Source organism: Accipiter gentilis, chromosome 11 (assembly GCF_929443795.1).
Source record: "Accipiter gentilis chromosome 11, bAccGen1.1, whole genome shotgun sequence".
In the NCBI taxonomy this organism is placed as follows: Eukaryota; Metazoa; Chordata; class Aves; order Accipitriformes; family Accipitridae; genus Astur; species Astur gentilis.
Window position 1 is genome coordinate 8,030,270 of NC_064890.1, and position 26,031 is coordinate 8,056,300.

A 26,031-nucleotide genomic window follows, 5' to 3' on the forward strand; every position below is an offset into this window, starting at 1 on the left:
CGGGCTTCTGGGTTCACTGGAGCCTAAGCTGAGAAATGAACCCCAGAGCTACAGCCCTCCAGCCTGACACCAGATGCTCTGTAGGCCACAGATGGCAGTGGTGGATGCTTTTTGAGGGAATTAGTGAGGCTCTGTACAGCAGCTCAACACAGTCACGCCTTGCAGGCTGAAAGGCTGGGTTTGGGAGCAGACCTGGCTCTCCTGGTCTATTTTTCATTTATCCATTAATCCAGTCTAAGGCAACTTCTAGGTATTGTGCAACAAACACCCTTGACTGAAGAAGGTGTGCTGACTGGGAAAGCCAACAATGCTCCCAGCCCCACATTCCCCTCGGAGCAATGCTAAACATATTTTCCTAATGTTATTTTTTGGTAATCAGCCAACTTCTCAGCAGAAAAGCTCTTAACTCACAGCTCACTGGTTGCTCAGTGAGACCACAGACCTCAATCTCTGGTCCAGGCTCCTACCTCCCTTTGTGCAGAGCAGTCTCTCCTCCATCACTCCACATCCCGTGGTGACCAAATCCAGCCATACATTTGCCCCATTTGCAGTCACGCTTGCTGTATTTAAGATGATCAAAACTCTCAAACGGGGACCCAAGAGGCAGTGGTAGGGCAGGAGGAGACTTCTCTGCAGGAGGGAGATGGCTTCACACTGTTCATCTGCCAGGAGCCACAGGCTGTGGATGGCGAATTGTGTGTTTTTTCTCAGTGATGTAAATCCCACCTCAGACGATTCTATAGCTCCCAAGTTGATCCAAAGCTGTGTATCTTAGTATTTTTAATGCCAAAGATGTTCAAAAATCTACTTTGCAATTTCCCAAATGCTTGCTGATCTGGACTATAGTCTTACTCTTGCTATAGTAAATCAGGATTTGTTTTTGAAATCAGACTTATACCAGAGTCCTAGCATTGCAGTTAGTTAGGGAAAATAAAGCCTCATTTCCAGAAGGCACATCTGAGCACCCCTTCATCTCCAACCCATTTTAAATTATGATCCAAATCCAATTTTTGAACGTGTTTCTCAGTGCAAGGGATTGGATCCTGCCAGATTCCTCGTAGAAAACTCCACTCGAGCTCAGCCTGCTCTCCAGTTATTTGTCTGCCCTACAGAAAACATGGTTGTTTGTTTGGGGTTTTTTTGAGAGGAGCAACACACCGACCCACAACCTGCAAAGCCGCTCAGAGGACAGCTGTCAAGCCAATACTGAGCCCTTGCACTAAGACGAAGGGACACTTTCCAGCTGCTTTGTTGCAGGTATGGAGAGGTTGGGTGGGAAGTGGGGATGCAGGGAGCCTCCCTTGGATGCCCTGTAAGCAACCCCCACAATATATTCACTGTGCTGCTCCTGCAAGGGTGTAAGGGAGGGCAGTGGACCCGGCAGAGCCGTACTCACCCTCTTGCCTGCTCCTGCCTCTTCGCTTCCAGCCCAGCTCTGACTGCTGCTGCCTTCCACGGTGATGGTTAAAAGCACTTTTGGAGCAGAGCTTGCAAGCACTGCAGGGAACCGAGCTGTCTCTCCCACATGGTGAGGACGGCTACCGGCACCCAAATGTCTCCATTTACGGTCAGAGCCGTGCGGCTGCATTTCTGCATCAGCCCGGGAGCTGGTGCTTTTAAAGGGAACCCCAGCTTCGGCAGTGGATCAGGGCTAGACCCCATTTTTCTGCAATTTTTGTGGCTTCCCAGGGGAGATTCAGCCCATCCTGGGGCTTGTTTATCCCACTCTGAGGGTGGGATATATTGCTGTGGTCCTCATGCAAAACCTCTATCCAAAATTAGACAGCTTCTCCCCAGTGGCAGGCAGGTGCCTTCCTTAGCACCTCCTGAAGGGGAAACTTTGCTCACTGTGCGAGCCCAGGTAACCACCCTGCTTACTGGCATGCAAAAGTGAGGCAGCAAGAAAATGCAGGTAAATCCCCATTGACTGCAATTTCCTGACCACGAGCAATACTGAAAATATTGCAAAAAGCTCTAATAGCATCTTGGGAGGAGCGGAACATTTTATTTCTTCCTCTAACCATTATTAGTGGAGTTATTGCTCTCAAAAGATGCTCTATCTTCCCCAGTACAGCATGCCTCAGCCTGGCCCCAGCGAGGCCATGCCTGGAGGAGCAAGGGACACCAGTGAGCTCTGAACTGAGCATCTCCACTGGGATGGCCACACTGGTGACAGCCGTTCATACGGACGTGAGTCACCAGCCCACGAGGTGTCTCGCCAGCCTGGTGTTGGCTCACAGCTACCAGCGTCTCCCAGTCTGGAGTGGTTTCTGGGGATGAGCTGCTGAAGCACAGCAGGGCATGCCGGAGACAGGTCCTGGGCTTTCGAAGGACTCCTGACCCGCTAAAAGCAGAGTCGGTGAGCAAGGCAAAAAGGTTGGAAAGGGATTAATTAAATTAATCGCCATTAATTTTGGCTGTGCGTATACATGTATGGCTGTTCACGTGGTTTCAGATGTACTTGCACCGCAGCTGGGAGATAGAAATGCTGCAAGCTTACTCTGCTTACCCTGAGCTGTCTGGATAGCAAGAGTTACTTAAGAAGTGATAACATGGGCACCCAGGTGGGTTAACCACCCAAACACCTACAGATGAGCACGGTGCTGACCCCCATGTCTCACCCTGGCTCTTCCAAATCAGGCTCAGTGCTCCTCAGGGAGAAGGTTAGAAACAAAAGGCCCAGTTATTTCCTACGATCAAATTTCAGAGCCCTCCAGACCCCACATACAGCTCTGCTACGAGCCTCGGATGAGCTCTATTTCTGCAATAACTCTTCCAGAGAGAAAGAATTAGGAGTCTTAACACTTTCGGATGACAGTTGCCGGAGCTGCTGTCAGATAACAGGCACCGGCAGCCGGCACAGGAGCCGGGAGCGAGCCAGGCCGCTTGATTCAGCCAGCCCGGAAAAAAGCTGTGTTTATAAAAACCCACATGAAAAGGAACGAATTGCCAATTACGCATAAGTCTTTAAATAAAGCAACGCAAACCTTTCATGTGCAACAGACAAATGATACACGGTCACAGGGAAATAATATAACAGATAGGGAGGCTGAATGTGAAATGTGAGCAAATCCATTTTCCAGAAGCAAGAAAAGGGACTCGCTCGCTGAAAAGGATTAGCTGGATAAAGCCAAACACTTTAAAAAAACTCCCTGTATTAGCAACTAAACATGCATCAAACAGAAACAGCAAAAAACCTAGATTGTAACAAGATCCAAGGAGCTACGCTCTGCTCCTGCTCAGAAAGAAAACGCTGTCAAAAAAATGTCCCATGTAAACTTGCCACACACATCAGATCATCAACAGGCATTTATCAAATGAAACACATACCAAATGCAACTCTCCTTCCTAATCCCAAGTCAGGCAGGCTTTGAGTTTCAGACCCTCAGGAAGAGATTTCAATATGATCCTCCTCTGTCTCCATTTATGATTAGCCCTTCTAAATTTCATCATTTATCTGACAAAACACATTGGGGAGGGCTTTCTTTTATCTGCAAAGCCTGTGTTTCTGCTTTTCCTTAGCTCCTGCTGTACCACTCTGCAGCCGCTCAACTTGGGAGGAAAAGACTTTAGTCAAGACCCTTTGATTGACTAAGCCCAGGATCACTTTCCTGATGGTGGTAACGCCAAGCCCTTGCGTTATGTGCCAACACCGAAGCAAGCCAGCAGTCACAGAAGGGGTTATAAATGCTGCCTCTGAGCCAAAATCTTACTTTTGGGGCTCAGTAATGCAAATAAAACATATGTGCATGGGGGGTCCCACTGGCAATAGCTGTGTGGCCAGTCGGAGGTGTCTTTGTAGTTTTGGGAGAGAATTTGTGGCGTCAAAGCGTTTCAATCTGGTCTGGCGGAGTTGTCGCACGCAGCCAAGGCTGACTCCTGCGAGCGACCGCAGGAGCAGAGTTACCTCTTGCTGTCCTCCTGCAGCCTGAGGTATGGTCCTCGTTAACCATCGGTTGACATGTTTCGAACGAGATATTTGTAAACCCCCGAGTCTGATCACAGCTAATTCGCAGACAAAAAAGGGAGTACATTTGCTTAATACGCTGCTTTTTGCAAACACCCTGATCGTTCCCAGATGCATCTGTTTCTGCCCAGCAGCACTCGAGGCGGCAGGAGAGGAAATAATTTAGCTCCCCAGAGTCACTGGTCTACGCAGTTTCAAGATGCTCCAGGTGCCCTCCTGCATCCATTTGAGGGAGCTGTAACCATCTCCCTCCTTCGATCAGACCCAGCTTCTTCTGCTGTTTTTTTCCACACCAAAATACAGCAGCAAGTTCCCTGAACCCTTCTCTAAGCAGAGCACTTGATATCACACACGCAAGTGCTGTAAGGCTGCGTAAAGGCAGATCCAGGTTAGGATGTCATTTCGCTCTCACCCATGGCAGAGAAATCAGTTCTACTGATTCCCAGCGGTGTCTCCTAAACTTGCCATAGCAGTGTGAAATTAGCTATGGAAAAGCTTCCAGGAAAGGTTGAGGTTGGTGGGAAGGAAGAAATTTTGCACAAGAATTTAAGAGCCTGGCTCCTGAGCAATTCAAGCCAATGCAGGTCTAGACGCTAAGGCCCAACACAGCTATGGAGGAACATCTTTCATGGCAATACACCAGCAAATCAGCCCTCTTTTTCAGCCCATGGCAAGACACCCACAGGAAAATACAGCTTTGAAGTGACAGCCAGAACCTCAGGGTTGGATGAACATTTTATTTACAGCTTCTTAGTCAGTTCAGCTATGTGATAACGTAATAATAAAAATAACGGTGCTCAGAACTTACAAAGCAACTTTTATCTGAAATCTCACCACGAGTTACAAACAATACGGGTCAGCTGGTGAGACTTTGCCTGGTAAAGCGCATGTTGCTCCTGGAGGGACCCTAGTCATTTGAGGACCCACCGGGGCAAAGCGCTACTTATCTGGGTAGCATCAGCCCACTCCTGCCCCAAGTGGAGCAGCCCTAGGACGACCCCAAAGCTGGTGGCTTTGCCCATGCTTTACAGGCAGGCAAACCAAAGCGTTGTCCCCACGTCTGCAAAGAGTATCAATACCGGCGACATGCTTGAACCCAAACATCCTCTTCTCCACCCAAAAGTGATTTATTTACAATTGCCCTGGGTAGAGGCTACCTCACAGCATTGAAAAGCCACACTTAACAATCTGAGCATTTGAGATGCCTGAAGGGACAATCCTGTACACATAGGGGCATGGTGGTACTCAGAGATCTAGGTCAACCTGCACGCAGCAGAGGTTACTGCTTTTTCTGGGCATGAATTTTTCATAATCACCCCTCCTGGCTTTCCCCATTTGTATGTTACTTGAAAACAGCAAAATAATTTATTGTACGAATAAAATTCAACCATGGGTCACTTGCAAACTAGTTAGTGTGATTTATGGAGCAATTCGCTTCCTATATTGATTATGAGAAATTCCCATTGAAGGTATGATCAAACACTTTAAAAAGATAATATTACGTAATATTGTTTCCGCTCACTCAGAAGTGGACACAGAGCTTCCTAAACCAGCCGCCTCAACTGTCGTCTTCACTGTGGTTTTTTTGTGTTACTGATAAAAACCCCAAATAAGCAGGTTGGCCAGGGCAGCTCATATAGACTTCCCGCAGTATATTTTAAACTGTGATTATTAATGTTGTCAGCAGTGCTTTAGCAGAGCTGTTCTCCAATAACCTATTCATTTTTAATTGAACTAAGAAAAATTTGAAAAGGCATTTATACGAAATAGGAAGCCACGTGCTGTGTCCTTGTGATGAAGGTGGCAGAACTTCTCCCAGCCAGCTGCTAAGCGTCAGAGAGCCCTCGCAGCCTGGTGCAGGGATTGTCTTCGTGCAGAGACCGTTGGTATGGTATTTTGTTTTAATTAGTCATCCTGATTTAGCTCTTCTCATTCCAGCCCTGGCCTGGCTTGTTCGTGGTTATCCAGGCACTCTCTGACCGCACCGAGTGTCACGGGGAGCTGAGGGATTTCACCTCCTCTGTGACAATGTGCTTGAAAAAACATTATCCATTAACATTTTATTAATGGTATTTTGAAGCAACTTTTAAGAAAGAGAGACTGAATGTGCTTCTGGCGATTCAAGTCGCCTTCAGCAATCCCCATTTGGGTTTGCCAGTGCTGGATAGGATCCAGCCCCCCTCCCAGCTTATCAGCTGCAGCCGGGGGATTTGGGCTCTATGGGAAGTTTCATTTCCTGCTTCTTGGGCTGCCTGTGGCTGGCCATCAACGTTTGTAAAAGGAAAGACATTCTTCTAATTCTTGTTATTAACCCGTTGGTGATCTCCGAGACATGAGCCAAAACTGTCAGAAAAGCGCAGGATGCTGCAGCTTCCATCAGCCCATCATTACACTGCCAGCACCAGACTCATTTTTCCTAATTGTCCATATTTTTTTTTTTTTAAATAAAAAACAAGGCAGATGGAGCACAGACTTATTGTAATGCATATCTGTGTTTGACACATGATTTACAACCTCTGTAATGTCTCAAGCAACGCCTGCCTGTGAGACCACCACCGCAGTCTCTTCTGCTGCCGGCTGCGTTCCCGGTGCAGCTGGGTGCATGGGGCACAGCCGCTCTGGCATGGACCCCAGCATCGTACCCCAGCAATTTAGGATGGCAAGTAAAGAAGATATTTAAAAAAATGCTGGAGGTATTTTAAGCAGATGCAATACATTTCTCAAAGCCAAGCAACACCTCAAAAAATAGCTAAAAGTGATACAGTAAGTGTCAAAAATGACCAGACCTGCTCGGTGCTTTTCTGTCTCCCTGGCAGTGACTGGGACAGTTTTGGCACAGATTAAAGCAAAATATGTCCTGAATTAGTCCTTCCCACAGATATGTCTTTGCAGATCCTTCCCACCCAGCACTAAGGCAGCTTCCCTGAGCTCTGCAGGTGACCGCAACATGAAGTTGCTGAGAAAACCAGCTGAAAACCCTTTTCTCTCCCCACCCCGGCTGAAAACCCACAGCCGTAGCAAACTATCGGGTGGCAAAACGTGCAGTTCCTACCTGAACGAGGAGCTCCAGCTTTCTGTCGTCAAGGAGGTGCACTTGGCATCTGCGGCCCTCCGTCATCTGCAAGAAAGAAGAGGCACGTGTGTCAGGGTGCTCGGCTCTCCAGCTCGGCACGCGGCTGCTGGGTCCCCCAGCACAAGCTGGAGGCTTTCATTCACTGCTGTGTTTCGCTTTCTGTTTGTTTTTTTTTTTTTTTCTTTTTTTTTTTTTTTTTAATTAATCCCCCTTCTTTTGGCACCAGGGGAAAGAAAAGGCTGGAAGGAGAAAAAGAAAAGCCACCCTGGTAGCTGTCACGGAGCAGCGTGTGGCGTCTGCTTGGACGCAGCTGGTGGGAGGAGGTCATTCCAGTGTGAAAAAATGGGGCCGGGGAGATGGTTCACAGCACCGGGGCCCCGATGTTTCATACCGCAGCCTCTGGCTTCGCAGCTGGCTTGGCCAGCAGAGGAGACATCCAGACAAGTTTCCCCCAAACCCCTCAGCAGTGATTCAACCATCCCGGAGGTAGCGCAGAGCGAGCAAGGCTCCTCCCGGGTCTGTGCTGACAGTGCTCCCTGGGGTTACACCAGCTGCTCGTTTGGGCCTGAATCCCAAAATGAGCTTGTCCTACTTGTCCTACTTGGGGTGTCCTGTTTAAGATACACCAGAAGAGCCACTTGTGATATTATTATACCATGCCAGAGGTGCTTCCATACCAATATAGTTTATTACGACTTAAGAAATAATATCAATAAAACTTTTAGGTATAGAAGACTTATATAAGACTTCCAAGGTCCTGTAGATTGGGATGCCAAGAAATAAATGAGCCGTGGCCTGAGGAAACTCCTCGACAGTCAGTCGAGCCCTCTCCTGGCTCTCCTCTTGCAGAGAGCACCGTAAGCGAGGAACAACTTTGCTTTGCAGAGTTACAGATCCCGACTCAGCCCTGCAAAGCCCTTCGGCACGCACAGGCACAGGCACAATCCCGCTATCTCCTAATGGGATATGGACTGCCTAAGCCTCTTTGGCTCTTGGAAATCCCTTCCTCAGCACGACTTAGGCAGCACACAGGCAGCCCCCCTGGTGTGGGCTCACCCCACAGCTCTCATGCGTGCCCGGACCCACAGAAGCACGGACCCAGCTCAGCCCCGCAGTGTGGCTCAGGCCCCCAGGGACCCACCACCCTCCAGCCAAGGCACCTTCCTGAGAACTGCGTGGATCTCCAGCTCAACTTAAAATTTCTTGCCATGGCAAGTCCTAAAGCATCACCAGAAGGGAGCAGAGGGTCCACAGGAGCCTGGCAGGGGGGGTAAGGGCTGTCAGGGATGAAGCTGCTGCAGCACCCAAGGCATTCCTGCCCTCATCCATCCCCTTTCCCCACGGGTGACAGCTGAGCTGAGCCCCTGATGCAAAGCCGCCTTGCAGATAGCAGGGAGATGTGGGCTTGGGGGTTAACTGGGGACAGCTCGGCTTTCTGCTTTAGCTCTGCGGGTTAAAAATCACCCGCTCATGTGGCTTGATAGGGCCAGACGTGCTGGCATCCAGGAGGCGGTGGTGGAGGGCAGCTGGCAGTGCCCCACCATCAACTTCACCTGCTTCGAGCCCAGGAGGTGCGTGGCCATTGCCATGGGGTCTGCAACCTTGGCTGTCTCCAGCAGCATCTCCCTCACCCTGCAGATTGCTGGCTCTCAGCACGGGAGCCCGCTGGACTCTCCTGGGTGCTCCTGTCCTCCTTCTTGCCAGCTCTGTCCCACATCCATCTCCCTCTTTCCTGCAGCCAGGACAGACCGAGTCTTACCCTGAGCCCGGCCTCTTCTGCATAGCAAAAATTCAGATACGCCAACAATTCTATTGAGCTTCGAGCTGGCCATGCAAGATATGGAGTTTATTATGAGACAACTTCAGTCAAAATGAGCTTTTCCCTTCAACTCATCCCAAAATTACAATCCTTGCATGCACAATCCTATGTGATCCAAGCAGACTTTACCCCCGTTGTTACTCACACCAGAATGCCTCTGGAATATTGTGCGCAGTAAAAACCATGGCTTTCCTTCTCGTTTTCCTCGAGCACAAGTGGAGCCCTGGCATTGCAGCCAAAGGAAAGCCTTGTAAAACAAGGCTTCTCATAAATGTCAGCCAGTTACCACCATGGCAATAAATTGTATTCTTAGGAGAGTTTCCTCCAGTAAGTAATGTTATGCAAAATATGACTTCTCATAAGGTATATTACTTGGTGAGTGAGATTTTTCTCTATGAAGTCTGTGTTAAACAGCTTTCAGCTCAGCTGTAAAGCTACACCAGAGGCTCACAGAAGGGCTTTGCAATGGTTTGTCCTGCTTGGAATAAGAGTGGTGTGGGTCATGTTCACATGGGCGCAGGGAGCAGCAAGCTTTCTCTGCTGGGCTTCCCCAGCAGATAAAACTCCGAGCGGCTGAGCTCTGCTTCGGCATTTCTCTCGTCCTCTTCCCGTCACATATCTGCTGCATCCCCAAGGTGATGAGTATGCACTGATATTCCAGTTTTAATACGAGTTTACCCACAGCAAGAGATAAAGCAGCGAGTTTATCGCGGCGGTAACATGCGATAGCAGGGATGGAAACACAGTCCAGCTCCTGCATGTTACGCTCCATTGGTTATACCAAAGTTGAAAAGAAGGTGAAAGAGGGAAGAGGTAAAATTTTCTGAGATGCTTGACTTTGTGCTTTAGTGTTTCAGCAAAATGCTTGCTTTCTGTGTGGAGCTTCTTTATCTCTCCATGCTTTTCCAACCCAGAGTTTCGTATCCCCTTAGTGCTCTTGCTGCTTAAAGAAATCCCAAATGCAAACAGCTGCTAACATGAAGTATCTGAATAAAGTGAAGCTCTGAAATGGAGCACATGATGGTTGACTAATTGCAAGGTATTTCATGACCATCACTTGCAGAAAAGGGGGAGGGAAGAGGAGTGAAGGGAAGGAAAGCACACTGCTTTCACATCAGCTTGTCCCCAGCGGTTCTGTCCATCAGCAAAGTGGCTGTCAAAGAACACGATCACTTTTATAGTTTGGTCACTTGGTTTTGTCTTGGCTGATACCTTGAAGCTCAGAAGGACCACAATATATGTGGCTGGAGATCTGCTACAGTATTTCTTTCTGTAGACAGAATGACCAGCCATGGGGCTTTTCGATTCCCTTAGAAACAAATGATGCTTTCCAAGAGGAAAGAAAAGAAAAGAGGTAGAAGACAGAGTTCCTGCTAGATATAAGCTAAAATATGATGGTCCTACCCTCCCTCCTTTCTGTTTTATTATTCCACCAGGTGTCTAAAGCCTACACTATGCGCTTTTTTGCATCATCAGATCAATACAAACTCTGTTAATTTGTCAGAGCAAGAAATGGGAACATTTCAAAGCACAGCAGGAAGGAACTGATTTAGCACAGTCTGTCTGCGTAAAAGATGCTGCTTCTGACGCTTTGCAAATTGGCTGATCTGCGCTATCTGCTGCACTGTGATGGATGGGGCTGTGGCCAGCTCTGGGGGGACAAGTCAGGGAACTCCTTCTGTTCCTCTGTGTAACTGGAGAAGGGAAATCAACACCAAAGCTGTATAGATGGGACCATGGGAGCAGGAGGTCATTAAGCATGAGCAGAGCAGCACCAGAGTTTGGATGGAGGATGACTACCACAAGTGAATCAAGGTTCTCCACTCCCAAGGCTCTTACCCAGAGAAGGATGTGGGGAACTGAGAGCTAAGAGGCACAAAGGCACAGCTTTCCCTTCACCGTGGAAAAGCAAAATCCCAGCAAAGAGACAAGACGCAATGGTTGAGCAGGGCTGCTGATAGAAGACAAGCACATCCCGTACCAACACAGCCTCTCAGTTTCCTTCTGGAGGGCAAGAGTCCTCTACCCTAACTCCAGAAATTAAAAAGTCAAGTCTAGTTTAACCTAACAGTCGAGATGCCCTTGATGCTCCAAGCAGAGAGAACTTTCAGACATTTCAAGTTTGGCAAGACAATTCCCAGGTGAGCCCCATGGTTGTGCCTGCTGCTTGCTCAGCCGCTTGCACGTGGTTTTTCCCATACCTGGAGCTGGGCTCTAGTGCTTAGCCCAGGAGAGACTTCCAAGGGCCAAGGGTCCTGTATCCACATCAACCCCCCAAATTTCCGATGCTTCTCAAGAGGTGCGAAGAGGTGGGACTGTGTTACACACTCCCAAGTGCTAACAGTTCATCCATACGGCAGGGAGCTGCACACGCCAGGTGTGAATATTGGCCACATGCATTTCATGGGCCAGACTTATCACAAACTCAGATAGAAATTATGTGCCAAAATACAGAACAGATTTTTTTTTTCCAAAACAGCTCAGTGTGTCACATTTTTCTGAAAATCTGCCACTTCTTCTACTGCCTGCACATGCGTCATGACCCCCAAGCACTTGAGGAGCTGAACATGAGTGCCTTTAAAAAGCTCTGTCATTTATGTACATGAGTGTGTAAAGACTAGGGATAATATATCTCCAATACACAAACACAGATGGTGCTTGTAAGGCACATGAAGATCTGAAGGAACGTGTTTTTGTGGATGAGGCGCTGGATTAGCGTGCAGGAGAGCTGATCATACACAAGGCACGCGTGCTTTCTCTGCTCCTTGGCTTCTGCACCTTGAGGGTGGGAAAATTGATGCTGACCTTCTTTGCGAAATGCTTTGAGATCCATTAGTGACAACAAGACCTGACATACACGTTTGTTCTCTCTAATATAGGGATGCTACAGAAAAGAAATCTCTCTCGTGGTTACTTGCGGGATCTTCCAGCTCACAGCTGTTTTTCTCAAGGAAAGGATGTTTTAGTTACCTTTATCACAGGACTTTAAATCTCCTTTGGAGTCTCCTACCCAAATATTTACACAATGGGTTTCCTAGGGAGGGCAGACTGGCGGTTGTTTTGCTCTGCGGCATGAACTGCTCTGGCGACTGCCCTCCTCTCTATTCATCTTCGTTGTAACTCCAAACATTGTCTCAGAGAATCCTATAAACTGTCCGTGACAGCCCCAAAACTCGCACCGTGCTCAGCTAATCCCTGCGCGCCTGTCACTTCGTCACTAAATTATCAGCAACTGCCCACAGAACTGCTCCATCCAACACAAACAGCGAAGGCGACAGGAGGAAACAGCTCCAAAGGGAACCTTTCCCTTTCAAAACGAAAAAACCCTCCTGGTGAAAGCGCCGTCACACTAAATAACTCAAAGGCACAAAATGCAAATGCTATTTACAATGGCAGTTCTATAAATATCCTCCGCACATTTCATTAGCCGGTGACTGCAGAAATAGAGAGGAATATGGTGTATTCTTCCATGACTCAAATCAGAAATTATAATTGGAGGCAGAATTTTTCCTAAACCCTCGCTGCCTGTATGGGAGGCAATTACTGTGCTGAATACACAAAATCTGTGTCGCTTTGCCTGCCGTTTGGACAGACCCGCTGAAAGGAGATAGGGAGAGATGACAGCCTGCTGATTACAATAAACTATTAGATTAAACATCCTGCTCCCACTTGACCACTTCTTACTGCCTCCTCATCCTGGCAACTCCTAAGCTTGTAGGGAGAGAGAGGGAGGAAAAGCAGTGTGGTTTTAATGTCTGTACAGTTTATTTCATGCATGTGGCAGCACTTCACTTTTTGCTGAATCGGGGCCGGTCTTGCAATTGGCCGTCTGTTGCACTGACCATCACTGCCTCTTCACTTGCCTGCATCCATCTGTCATCTCCTGTCCTACACTCACACTTCAAGATCCCGAAGGAATGGACTATCTTTCTTTTTTATGCCATGTGTTCACAGAGCATCCTCCCCAGATGCTGGTCTGCATCAGCACCTAATAAATAATACTGACGGTGACTGAGATGAGGATGGCTGTGAAATAGTGTGCAAAGGGCTGAGCTACATGGCTGATCCTTGCACGGGCACCTGGGGAGAGGGGATATGGCCACAGCTAACTCTGCGCTTGGTGGGAAGCAGCACTGGCCAGGCAGCTGGGGTGAAAGCAAGACCCTGCCCAGAGGGACCTGTCCTTGGGACTTGCTCATTTTTCCAGCCCTTTGCAATCCCTGAAGGACCGAGATGACTGTTGGTGCAAATCTGGTTCATCAGTCCCATTCACGGGGCTTGCACGCTGCCCTGCGCCGGCGTGCACGTCACCGTGGTTTGCAGCACTGCTCCCTCTACCTTGCGGTCCAGGTCCAAAGCCCTCGTGCACGCTCACTTCCCCCACTCTTCCTCTTCACCAGAATGGGTCATATTCAGGCAGGCTGGTTTCCACCTGAGCCTCAGTGGCTCGAAGCTCTGAGGATGGGGAGACAGTCAGGAGAAACTGTTGTTTCTGAATACAGTCCTCATTTGTACCACTTATTTCCTTGAGCCTTTCCTAAAGCAGTAGTAGAAAGTCTGGTTTGTAATTATTTTTTCAAGAGGGAGATTTTTACTTTAATTTGGCACAAGGCTTTTGGCATAGGGAGCATAGGTCTATATAGTCTGTCCTGTCTGTAAGGGTCAGTGACACAGTTCATAAGATGGGCTGAGCTTTCTGAAATAAGCCAATACAGAAATACCAATGTTTCTCAATTCAATGCATAGGAACCCATTAGACAGCACTTCTGCCATTCAAATTTGTTCATGTAACGGTTTCTTATTGGAAAAGCTATTTCGTGCTCTGGAACAGGAGACGTTAGGTATAAGCCAGTTGTTTTATCCCTAGGAAGGATATCCCAACCATATCCTCAGGCATCTGCCGTCTTCTAGCAGTACTTCTGTAGGAGAATGTAGTTGTTGCATATTCAAAGATACAGGAACATCCTTTTTAGCATTGCCTTTCAAGGGAACTTGGTGACAAATAGAGCTTTGGAGCTGAAAAGATGGGCCCAGGAAAGATGCTGTAGATGTGGATAATGGTGATGCGAAGAGAAGGAACCAATGGCTGTTTGTCATGGTTTAACCAGCCAGAAACCAAGCACCACGCGGCCGCTCACTTGCTCCCCGCCCCGCCGCAGTGGGATGGGGAAGAAAATCGGGAAAAGAAGTAAAACTCATGGGTTGAGATAAGAACAGTTTAATAGAACAGGAAAGAAGAAACTAATAATGATAATGATAGCACTAATAAAATGACAACAGCAATAAAAAGGATCGGAATATACAAATGATGTGCAGTGTAATTGCTCACCACCCGCTGATCAACGCGCAGTTAGTCCCTGAACGGTCACCCCTCCGCCTCCACTGCCCCCAGTTTATATACTGGGCATGATGTCCCATGGTATGGAACACCCCTTTGGCCAGTTTGGGTCAGCTGCCCTGGCTGTGTCCCCTCCCAACTTCTTGTGCCCCTCCAGCCTTCTTGCTGGCTGGGCATCAGAAGCTGAAAAATCCTTGACTTTAGACTAAACATTACTTAGCAAAAACTGAACACATCAGTGTGTTATTAACACTCTTCTCATACCGAACTCAAAAACATAGCACCGTACCAGCTACTAGGAAGACAATTAACTCTATCCCAGCTGAAACCAGGACACTGATGCATAACCAGACTCCACCTTCTAATGCAGCATGGGTTTCCCCATTATGGAAGTGCTCTGAGGCTCTGTGAAATACATGCACAGTCCATAGCCGGATTGAATGGCCAGAAAATATACACCGACAATGATGCAGCATCTCCTACAGGTTTGGTAAGACCAGAGGAACGTATCGCGTGCAAGGCCTTTGGCTTTCCCTACGAGCCTCTTTATCCCACCCCTTGAGAAATCAATGTCCTTACCCGTGGACTAGGGAATGGAGATGAAATTGCTGAAACCATGGTTACAGATACAGCTCTTAAAAACCTCTCCTATCCTGCAGGGAGGGAGTGCTGCCGTCCCTTGGAGGAGCCTGATGCTACCCACTGCATGGGGGATCTGCGCAGGGGATGTGTTTAAGAGGGGTTGCATCGAGCGTTGCAATCATTTCTGCAAAAGCTTATTTGTCAGGAGAGGAAGAAAACAGCTTCGGTCATTAGAAAGCAAGAGTCCTCCTTGAGAAGGGAGGTGGGATGGTGTCAGCCGCGGTGTCGCTCCGGCGGAAGCGCGCCGCAAAAGGCGCGACCCAGCCATTGTGTGGATGCCGACAGGGAACGATGGGATAAAAATTAAGGCGAGCTAAAGGCTGAGTGACCTGCTGACTTCCCTGTTTTGTCTTGAGAGCTGACAAAAGAGTTCCTGGCCTGCCCAGGGGCTCCTTGCTTCCTCTGTGCAGCGTTTTCCAGCCTTGCTCGGGCTCCAGCATCACCCGGGGACATCTGCACAGGTTATTTCTCATGCTTCCTCTAAACAGCGCTCAGCAAAAATGCTCTGATTCAGCAAAGCACATAGCTGTGTCCATAAATCCCTTTTATTTCAGTGTGACATAAGCAAGTGTTTAAGTGGCTTACTGTATCAGGGCTGAAATGAAAAACCGTCTCCTACAGTCCTTAAGTCCATTTACAACAGCAAGCAATAACTCTCAGGCGAACCTTAAAGCCGGGAATGCCGCGTCTTAACCTCAAAACACTTGGTGCTTGAGCCATGTAGTTAGAATTAAATCTAATTCCGACGCTGCATTTTAAACCAACGAGGGTATTACCCAGCAGATGCCTAAATCACCGCTCTGAGAGCGGCCAGCCTTGGAGGCCTGATTTCAGTTATATCCTGAGATAAGAAAGTCCTTTCCTGGACAGGCTGGCTTCCTCACTAGAATGGAGGCTTGGTCCTGGTTTATGTCACGTATTGTTTTCTTTCTTAAAAATAATGCAGATCTAAATCTTTTCAAACACAAAGGGAAGTAGAATGTCTCGTGTCCTCCCTGACTTCTGATGTTGATGCAGGAGGAGAGGGCATTCCCAATGCATACTTTTCACTCCATTTGACTCTTTTGCCCTTGTAACTCTTTCCATGCCCTTTCTTGGCTGGAAAATAAACCAGTTGCCAGCTTAAAAATATATCAGCTCCCAAGCATTATCCCCACCATTTACAAGGCAGGAGTGGAGAGCGTAGGAGCTTTGAGTTGGGTGGTCAGAGCATCCACTGAGCTTTGGAGCTGAGGCTGACCGCAGGGAGGTGACACAGTTTCCAGTATTATTTATTACTTTTAGTCTAAGGAATTCAGTGGCCACAGATGTCTTAAACCTTACAGATTTGCAACCCCTTCTGCACTCAGGAAAACTGTATCTTGATAAACCTTGACTCAGCTGGTCAGTTGTGCAGGTGGTTCAATGTGGACACCTGCTTCGGGCCAACTTTTTTAGGTCAGAACATGCCAGAGCTCACAAAAAACCTTGCTTCAAACTGGGATCCTGTAGCTATCACCTCCTCCAATTTTACCTGGGAAGCCTGTGTTGCTCCTACAGCCTTTCTTCCTGTGCAGCATGCTGGATGTACCCAGCGATGGGTAAGGGCTGCACGGGGAATAAATAAAAAATAAATAATCGTGCAATCGAGTCGGCCCAGCTGCTCCTCCTCCTGCCAGCTCGGGGTTCTTCCCTGCAATCAGTGCTCTCACGCAGATGAGTTTTAATTGAGTCAGGAGATGGGGTTTTCCATCCTCTCCTACCGGACTTTCCTGCACAGCCTCATAGACCTGGTAGATCAGCTCCTGCCTGGAGCCGACCGCAAGTCCCGGTGAGGAAGGAGAGCCGCAGTCCTGCTCAGCCGTTCATCGCTCCTTACGGAGCAGCCGACGAGCTGTTTGCGCTGAGCGTCTTTAGGTGCAGCGAAACCACTTGATCCATGTGAAACCATTGCAACCAGAGGGTTGCATCTGACGAGAAGTGGAAGATGAGCGGCTAGGGCAGTCTACGGCCTCATCCCGCCTTACGGACCTTGGGAATGTTCATCTGTACTACGTTATTCATCCGTATGCCAAAGTAATGCCCAAAGGCTGCAAAAGTGCCACTATCACCAGAAAACGTAGCAAAAAATAAGCGCCCTAGCGCCTATGTTAATTAGACAACAGGTAGACAATATTCCTTGCTGCCAAATTCCCAGTTAACACACAGGATAACTTGCCCTGGATGTAAATTTCTGAGCTAACTCAGCTCAGCCAAACTGTGTGAAGAACATCTTTATTTTGTGAGCTTTTATTATTATTTTTTTTACCCTCAGGGAGAACTTATTTTCTAGATAATAATCACTTTAAGGCAAGTTCTGTAGATTCATCCTATGTTTGCACATTATATACAAGGGCTGTGATCCATCATCTGGGTTGCCAGTCCCTAATGCAGCCCAAAGAAATAAATATCAATGGCAGAACTAAAATGGGATGCTCAGAGGGAAAGAGGATAAAAGATCTCTGGCATCTTTGCACAAGGACAAGCAGCGTGGTCCTGGGACAGGTGCTTCATCAACTTTTGAGCACAGCCGTGCTTCAAGAAAACCGTGATTAGTCCTGGGAGGGTCTCACTTCCCCTGGAAGAGCTCCGTATTTATTCTGTTCCCTATGCACAAAGGACACAGCATGATCTAAAGGAAAAGGATCTAAATTATCTGCCAGGGCAATCCTTTACCAATAATGGACTCCGCAGCCTTTTATAAGTCACATCAACTTCTCTGTGGGGACTCCTGGTCACCTTCTGGTTCATTCCCTGCTACGTACTGCGGCAAGCACCGTGAGTCATCATCATGATAACAACCATTTGGCACTAAAATACATAGCAATAGATTATTATTATTATTATTTTTGCCAAAGATGTTAGCATGTCTGTTAATCTCTCCTACGTCTGACTTTTAATTCCTTGTAAACATACATAAAAATGTACTTTTTTGTATAGTTTCACACTTCAAACATGGCATATTTTCAGCAAACTCTTCCAGATACCATTCATTTGTGCATGCAGACAGGGTGGTAATTACATGAGACCATCCAAATCTTCTGGGAAAACATTTGCAGGAGACTTGGTTTAGTTATAGAGGAGAACAGGACGATTTATTTGCTACTGAAACTAGTGTGATTTGCTGGAGAAAAAAAATCAATGTAGGTTCATAGGAAGATGACCAAAGTGACCCAAGGCAGTGAAAGCAGAAGTATGTGTGAAATATTTTTAAAGGACAAATTAAGATTTAAGGCTCAAAGTGTCCTTTTAGTGCTCGTTGAGTGTTTTGTACCTACTGTATCACTAAGCATTCAAAGATGTGACCGGCGATCGCCCTGATCAATGCAGCCAAGGCACTGGGCAGTGCATCACTCAGATATTCTGTAACAAAGCAGGTCAATAGACAGTGCTGAGCAGTGTTATATATAACACATAATAGGAAACACACTTGCAGAAGTCATTCCAGATGTGAAAAAAAATGTAAAACGTTAATCTGTACACAGAAGTGGTTTTTTTTTTTTCCCTTCTTGTTTCGAATAACACTGTAAGAACTGATACGCTTCCAGTGGAAAAATATGTCACCGGGTTGTTTCCAGCCACTGCTAATCAGCGGGTTTGACATACATTTGATGTCGAGAGCCAGGGCTGCGGCTGGTGCCCAGGCTGGGCAGCCGCCAGCGGTTCTGCCTGAGCTGCAGCAGCTGATGGGGTCGGTGCTGGGTGGACATCATCCCCCAACTGGGATCCACAGGAAGGACAGGGCGAGCTGCGGAGCACGTTCAAATGACAAGCAGCTGACTCATCATCAGAGATGCAGGTGGTTTTTTTAGAAACAGGCCCTGCAAAAGCCTGGCTTGACCATTTCTGCTCCTGCTTTGCTCGGGAGCACACCCTGTGCTGAGCAGGGCAGAGCTGGGGGCCACAGGGCTGGGACACCTCGCGTGGGCTCTGCCTGCACGCCTAGAGAGGTGAGGAGCATGAAGACGTCCTACCTGCCTTCCCTTGTCCTGATAGCTCCTGCTGCTCAGCACCTGCATGTCTGGTGAGGACTAGAGCTAAGACTAGCACTGCTGCCGGCTCAAGCAGGGAAAACTGCCTCCAGGATACACAGCCTGCGCTTTTATACTCCCATTAATTTTCTAAGTAATGCCAGGATTTTGCATCACCTGTATTGAGAACGCTTTGGCTACTGGTGCAGCAGGACCGGGTCCTCTCTGCATCAGGACACCTCACAACACAATAGATACGGGCATCCTGTAACCTCTGCGCAGGAGGAACCTGGAATAAATGCCTCGACTTGAGCCTGTCTCTGTACCAGATGCCTCTGTCTTTTAGACCCAGGGAAGGATGTTCCTTTCTGGAAGAAAACGCAGCAGCTCTTTAATACCATGCAGAATCGATACAGAAGAGTTAAGGGTGGGAACTGAAGAGGGAACAGCCTGATGCAATGTCTGCACGTTCAGCGGCTGGATCTGATACCCCTGAGCCCTAAGCTCCCAGGATTCGATACCCATTTTGGAGCAGCCTTCTGCCATGTACGCAATCAGCTGTGCCTGCGAGAGGGGACCGAGAAAGCGACGATATAGCCCAGCACCTTTAGATTTGCAGCTTCCCCCCAGAATCACCATCGGCACTCCCAGAGCATTTCAGAAGGCATCTTCCACGGTGCAACACAAAGGCAAAACAGACTCAGTGCTTCCCTCCAGCTCTCCCCGGTCTTGGCGAGGCACAAGTCTCCTTCCTCCCCATTCCCACCACCTCCTACAGCACAAGCCCAGGTGACAGCTTTGGTGGCTGCATCACCACCCCCAAGAGGGCTGCAAAGCATGCGAGGGAGCCCAGACCACTTCAGACAGTGCTTTTTTTGCAGTTTTTTGGTCTTGCCAGTTCAGAATTGCACAAGGCAGTGGAAGTTTATTTTCCATCATGCTTCCAAACTGGGGGGGGGGGGGGTGTGCGCACAAAGGAAGCACTGTATCTGATTACACATCCCCTAAATCATCCGTGTCCCCTTGAGTGCCCCATTTCTCTGGGAAATGAGAGTGTGGTGGTACACAATCACACACATGGCAGCCACGTGTTGAGATGATGGGCATCTTCACAAAACCCCAGCTAGGGATAGCCAGGAGACATACCGTCCGTGCACAGCAAGGACAAAACTGTTTTTAAAGGTGGAAACAGCTCCATCCATGCTCCCCTCTCTAGGACAGTCGCCACGTTTCGGCTTCAGGTTTTGTGCTGTCTTTCCAAGATGCTCACTTGGTGCAGCAGCTTTCCACCCCCGGCTTGTCCTGCATAAACTCAGTGTGAAAGCAGCGGGGTCAGCCTGTGGCTGCTCCGCTATCTGCTAAGTACTTCCCAGCGTGAAATATTACAGCTCGGATGGACGGGATGCCAACAGTGCTTGCAGCGTGTGTGGTACGGCTGCAGCCATGTTTGATCCCACGCGGTCAGGAAATCCAAACAAGGGTGGATTTATTTTGGTTGGGAGATCTGGGAACTTCTAAGAAGAAGAAAAAAAATAATAATCTAAACACAGAGCCTGAGCCTTGCAGGTTGGCCAGCCCAACAGCCATTGTCAAAATGTTGTGCGTTACACGTGGAAGTGTACGCGCAAAGGATTTCTGTAGCCAAAATGGGAATATCAACCTCTTTTTGGTTTGCAACTTTCTAGGAGATTTTTGGTGGACCCTTTTACAGTGACTTTAAGTAAAATAGGCTGAAATTGCCTCCCTTTTTGTGCCCTCAAGGACTTTTCCCAAAGATTACTATACTTGGTCACACCACATCCCACCAGTGCAGGTAGAGGGTGAAAAGGACATTTTGGTACCCACTAGTGATCTTTTCTTGAGGGTAGGACACAGCAACTGTTTAACACTACATGAAAATGTCACACAGCAGCTCAGGAAAAGAGCAGAAGGACCATGTATCTGCTAGGAAAGGAGCCAGAGGGGGTTGTAAGCAAGAACATCATTAACTGCACTGGAAATCAGATGTTCCCTGCTCCTCTGGTCTCCTTTGTACTTTAAGGCTGGGCAAGGGCTGAAGTCCCACCCCACCCCATGGAGATGCACCCAGGGTATCTGGCACCATGCATGGGGCCACAGAGAAGTATAACACAGCCATGAGGCAGGGATGCACTGGGAAGGGGAGGTACATCAGGCTTTTCTACTTCTTTTGGCAGGCAGCCTACGAGAGCCCAACGTAGGCAAGAAATAAACCTTCAGGCTGCCATCGACTCGTGAGTAGGCAGAGTGCAAAGGTGACTTGGAGCAGAGGGAGGCAGGATCAAACCCTACGTGTTTGCAATTCATCAACATGAAAGTACTCCCAGGAGCTCGGAGCTGATCAACTCTCTGGCCGGGGTCTCTTCTCAGTGTCAGATCAGAGAGAAAAGCAGTCAAAGCCATTTTTGGTCCTTGATGGGATTCACCTTCAGAGAAGAAGACAGGGGCTCCAACTCGTTGTGCAGCCTCAGAGAATTGTTTGTGGCTTTCTAGGAAGTGGCGCGTACTGAGATTTACAGGAGGGCTGGGGATTAAGTTGTTAAAAGTCTCGGAGAAGTAGAAATATCAGGGGATGTTTTCAGCTGCAGTGGTCCCCAAGGCCATGCTGGGCAATCCACTGCTGGCTTAGGGAACCGTATGCCCTGGGAGAAGCTGGGACAAACTGGGATTTGGAGCTGGAGGAGGCTTGCAAGCAATTCAGCTGCAGCTTAACCTTGTCAGACCTTGCTGCCTGCTGGGCTGCTGTGCTCTGCTTGCACTGGGGCTGCAGGGCAATCCGCACCTCCGGCTGCTGGAAGGAGCAAGCCAGCAAGGGTTACTGGAGATTGGCATTGCCGAGTGACTTTGGGATCCAGCTGTGCACCCAAGGACACCCCATCCTGCAATGAAGCGTGGGGACCCCGGGCACCCACCGTCACCTGCTCTTATGGCTCACCCTGCAGCACTGCCTCCCCCCAGCTCCCCAAAAGATGGGGCATTTGTGGGATGGCGCCCAGCTAGATGGAAATTTTGGGTGCAGCTCAGAGGCACAGGAATACTGACTGCCTCAAACCTAGAGCGTTTTGAATGAAAGACACCCAAGGTCCCTGAGAGCTGAGCACGAGCGTGGCCCCATGACTCACAGAAGCTTCTGCTTGTCCCAGCAATCCAGCCCGCTCCTGCATAGCTCACAAGAAGTGGGACACACAGTGCCTTACTGCATTTTCAGGGGATGCCACTACGCCCTGACCCCAGATTTGCTTGGTGTTGGATCAACACTCTCCTTTTATACCTTCCCTGTGTGTCTCACCCCTGTCCCAATGCATGAACCTTCCTTCTCCCTCACAGTCCTACCTGACTGGGACTTGAGACCTCAGTCACTCCCCAGCACCTTTCAGTTTCTCCCTAATACAGCTTTTTCTCCTTCATCCATACCATGCAGTTTGCCTTTGCCTTTGCTGTCTGTTAAGCTGCGTTCAAACCTTCTGTTACTCACACAGCACGCAACAGTAGCAACAAAGGGAGTACGTAGGACTGTAATTACCTGTGATACGTGGGACTAGACTCTGTAATTTGGGAAGTCTTTCCCAGTCCTATGCCCCTACTAACAACACCCAACACAGTAGCCAAGGCTCTTGACCTGCCTAAACAATTTGACACGATCTCTGTGGAAGATGCTCTCTGTGCCAAGTGACACTGCATTGCCGTACGGCCCTGAGGGACCCAACGCTGTGACCACAGGTATCAACAAATATTGACTTGCAGTTCTAATGCAATAACTAGTTCAGATGCATGGCAACGGGACCACCAGAAACCATTTACCAGGAGAAATGGGTAGCTTACCCCAAAGGGTTGCGAGCGGCTCGCTGGTGTATCTATGCTCAAATCATGGCAGAGATCCCATATTTCTAGCCTGGCTGTTTTAAAACAAAAATTCACCTAAGAACGAAATGTTTATTTTACATGTTCACAAATCCACATGCTATGCCCCACTGGTGCACTTAACCCTACTGTGGAAACTGGTTTGGATGGGGCCACTCGCTGCGCAAAGGATGACCAATGCCAACTCCTTCAGCCTGTTTGGTCCTCGGAGAGACACAACTGACCTTAGCAGCAGTGCGAGGTGGTGCTGAGCTGAAGACCCTTCAAAACATCCCCTCTTATTACAAGAAGCAACACACCCTTAGCTCCCCACAGCTTCTGCCACAGCCCCCCTTGCTCAGCGGCGCAGCTGGGGATGCAGAAACCGCCCCACGAGCAGCTCTCCCTTCTGCAGCACGTGGCACATCCCCTCCTGACACCGGTACTTAAAACCGCCTTAAAAATATTAGTATTTGGAAGAGGACGAGCTACCAGTAACTTGTGCCAGGAAGGTCAAGACAAGCGAGCCGAGCCGGTGCACCGTTGCCCCGGCCAGGGTTAGCATCACGGGTTCAAGTTAGTGTGCAGGCAGCAATGCAGGCAGCAGCCCTCCTGCCGGGCCCTCTGCCATTGCCGCAAGGAGAAGGGGGATCAATCTGATAGTTTTAGCTCCGTCGAGATCTCTCTGGTGCCTAGCAGGCAATTCTAGGCAGGGGAAATGGCACAGACACCCATGCCGGTAACGGCCCCTTCCATGCACGGATGGGGGATGCTCATCAGACCCCGGGGGCCAATCTAGAGGGACTCAAGTCCGAGACACCCCAATATCCAGCCGGTGCTGGGCAGAGGCAGGATTCAGCCTCTCTCGATACCCGAGGCACCGGGAAAGCCCGGTTCAACCATGCCCACGAAGCGTGGCGCGCAGGCACAGGCACCACACCCCCTTCCCAGCGGAAAGGACGAGCGGTGCCGGGGTTTTTCTTCAGGACAATGTTTTAAAATCCCAAACCAAACCAACAAGCTGGGAGTTCAGCTTTCGTTGCGACCTGGCTTGCCTGGGAGAGGAGATTTGCTAGCTCACTCCCGCATCTGTGTGTGTTGTATTGCTAAGTCGCTGCCAGGGCTATTATTAGAAACAATTGCCTCTCCTGGAAATTTTACACAGAGGCTTGAAACAACTTTTCTCATGCCCTCCCCAGCAGCGAGCGGGCTAACAATGCGGCCGAGAAACCCTCCTTACGCGGAGCATGTCCGCAAGGCGTGCAGATAGACCCTGACAGGCACAGTTTGGAAAGAGAGCTCTTTATTTGTCTTTTCTAGCCCTGGATCCGTAACAACTTTTCCACCCCTGATTTAGGAAAAGGTGCATAGGGGAAAGGAAAACCAGGCCAGGGGCTTTACCCTTTGCGAAGCCCCCAGCTCTGCATTAAACTTGCTGCAGCCATTTGGAAAGGGAAGGAGCAGTCCATCTTAGCAGTCAGTGGGGACAGGCATCCAGATTGCTGGGGTGGGGGGGAAGAAATCACAGCACCAGCCTCTCTCCCCCACACCCTCTCTTTCCCTCTAGTGCAAAAAAACCCCCCAACAAAACCCAGCTGCCCAGCTCGTCTCCTTTACTCGCCCACCAAATTCAGGGGTTTGGGTGTTGGGTTTGGTTTTTTTTTCTTTCGGCAAGGCTAGAGAAAGCAGATGCTGCCCACATTTCTTTCTGTTCGAGCCAAATGGAGGGAAGGGGGGGGGGGGGGGGCGTGGAGCTGAGCAACCCGCACACTGCGGCTGGGCTTTCCCCGCGGGGCCGGGGCTGGCAAGGGAACCCCCGGCCGGCCTTCTCTCCATCCCTCGGCAGAACAAAAGACCCTCTTTACCTTCTCCCGCTCCCTCGGCGGCTCCGGCGACCCCTCAGCTCCGAGCCCCGGCCGAGAGCATCCCCGCCGCGGCAGCTCCGGCAGAGGCCGCGGTTCTACCGCCCCGCATCCATCGCCCGCCTCTCCCGGCGCGGCCCTTCCCTCCGCTCCCGGTTCCTAGGGCGGTCCCATCGCTCCGGGATGCCGGGATCCTCCTTTTTTCCCCCCCTTTTCTTCTTCTTCTTCTTCTTTTTTTTTTTTTTTTCCCTTTGCCCCCGCCTAGCCGGCCCCCGGCCGCCGCCGCGCTGCGAGGCTGCGAGGCTGAAGCCGGGGAGGGAGGAGGAGGAGGAGGAGGAGGAGGAGGAGGAGGAGGAGGAGGAGGAGGAGGGGGGGGGGAGGAAGGAGGGAGGAGGGCAGCGAGCGGCAGTTGGCGCTGGGTCATGTGAAACAGATGAACCCATGCTCGGGGCCTGCCAACATCTGGGCTTCCCCCCTCGCTTCTGGGAGGAAGATGAAGGGATGGAAGGAGGGAGGAAGGAAGGGTGGGTGGGGGGGCGTGGGGGTATTCATTCCCCCCCCCACACTGCCCAGACCCACGCGTGCACACCTCGAAATGATAATGGTAAAGGGTCGAAAGCAGCGGGGATGCTTGCTCCCAGAGCGCTCAGGCAGCCCCGGCTGGGAGGAAGAGGAGGGCAGCGAAGGCCCTGGGCAAAGCAGCTCCTGCCAGGCTGTAGCCCTGGTGCTGGGGGGCACCCCTGATCTCCCCCACCTCCCCTTTCACTAGCTGGGAGAAGGGTGCGACTTGTGATGGTGTAAAAGTGCACCCACCGGCAGAGGATGCTGCCCGGGAATAAAGCATCTTTACAGACCGCACTAGCTGTAGTCCTGGTGCAAGGGTATTGCCATTAAATCATTAGATCAGTCAAGAAGGACAATGTCTGTGAGACGCCAAAAAGCGCTGATTTTTCGGTTTAAACAGGCACAGTGCGAAGCACCCACACTACAACGCCTGCAGTTAGAGCTCTGACTTAGTGCCGCTGCTTTGCCTCCCTGTCAGCGTTTTCTTTCTGGGCCTGCGCTTATTCCCAGCAGGTAAAATCCTGAGGTTGCCGTTGTGCCACACTCTGGCACAGGCTGGCCAGCAAGAGGTCTGCTTTGGGAGGGGAGGTGTGGAGGCGAGCCCTTTCCTTCACTTGTTTTCAGTTAGCGTTTATTCCACCGCAAGGATGCTTGTGGCAAGGATGGAGCTGGGGCTTGCATGGGATGTAGGAAATTTCCTCTTTGCCCTGTAGGAAGATGACAAAGTAGCTCTCCCAACATGGTGGTGGTGAACGAGCTGGATGTCTGAGTTTAGCTGGGTGTGTTTCTGGGTTTGATCTGCTGTCAGACTGAAAGCCAAGACCATGCCAGCACGAAGATGCCATGAGCCTTGATGTCCTCTCCTCTGCATGGGGCTTGGGGGGCCAGTGGGCTGCAAAGTGCTTTTGGGAGCAATAGC

General features: G+C 49.6%; 1 protein-coding gene across 6 annotated transcripts in view; it reads right to left on the bottom strand.

The window, feature by feature from the left end:
* FRMD4A (FERM domain containing 4A) overlaps positions 1–26,031 on the bottom strand; it is a 384,064-nt gene that overhangs the window by 128,633 nt on the left and 229,400 nt on the right. For 5 of the 6 annotated variants that reach the window (XM_049814079.1, XM_049814080.1, XM_049814081.1 and 2 more), the window contains one exon: positions 7,020–7,085. In XM_049814079.1, the coding sequence (XP_049670036.1) occupies positions 7,020–7,085 (66 nt within the window). Of the gene's footprint in view, positions 1–7,019; positions 7,086–24,551; positions 24,770–26,031 lie in introns of those variants that run through there. The other variant, XM_049814083.1, reaches the window with a different exon arrangement.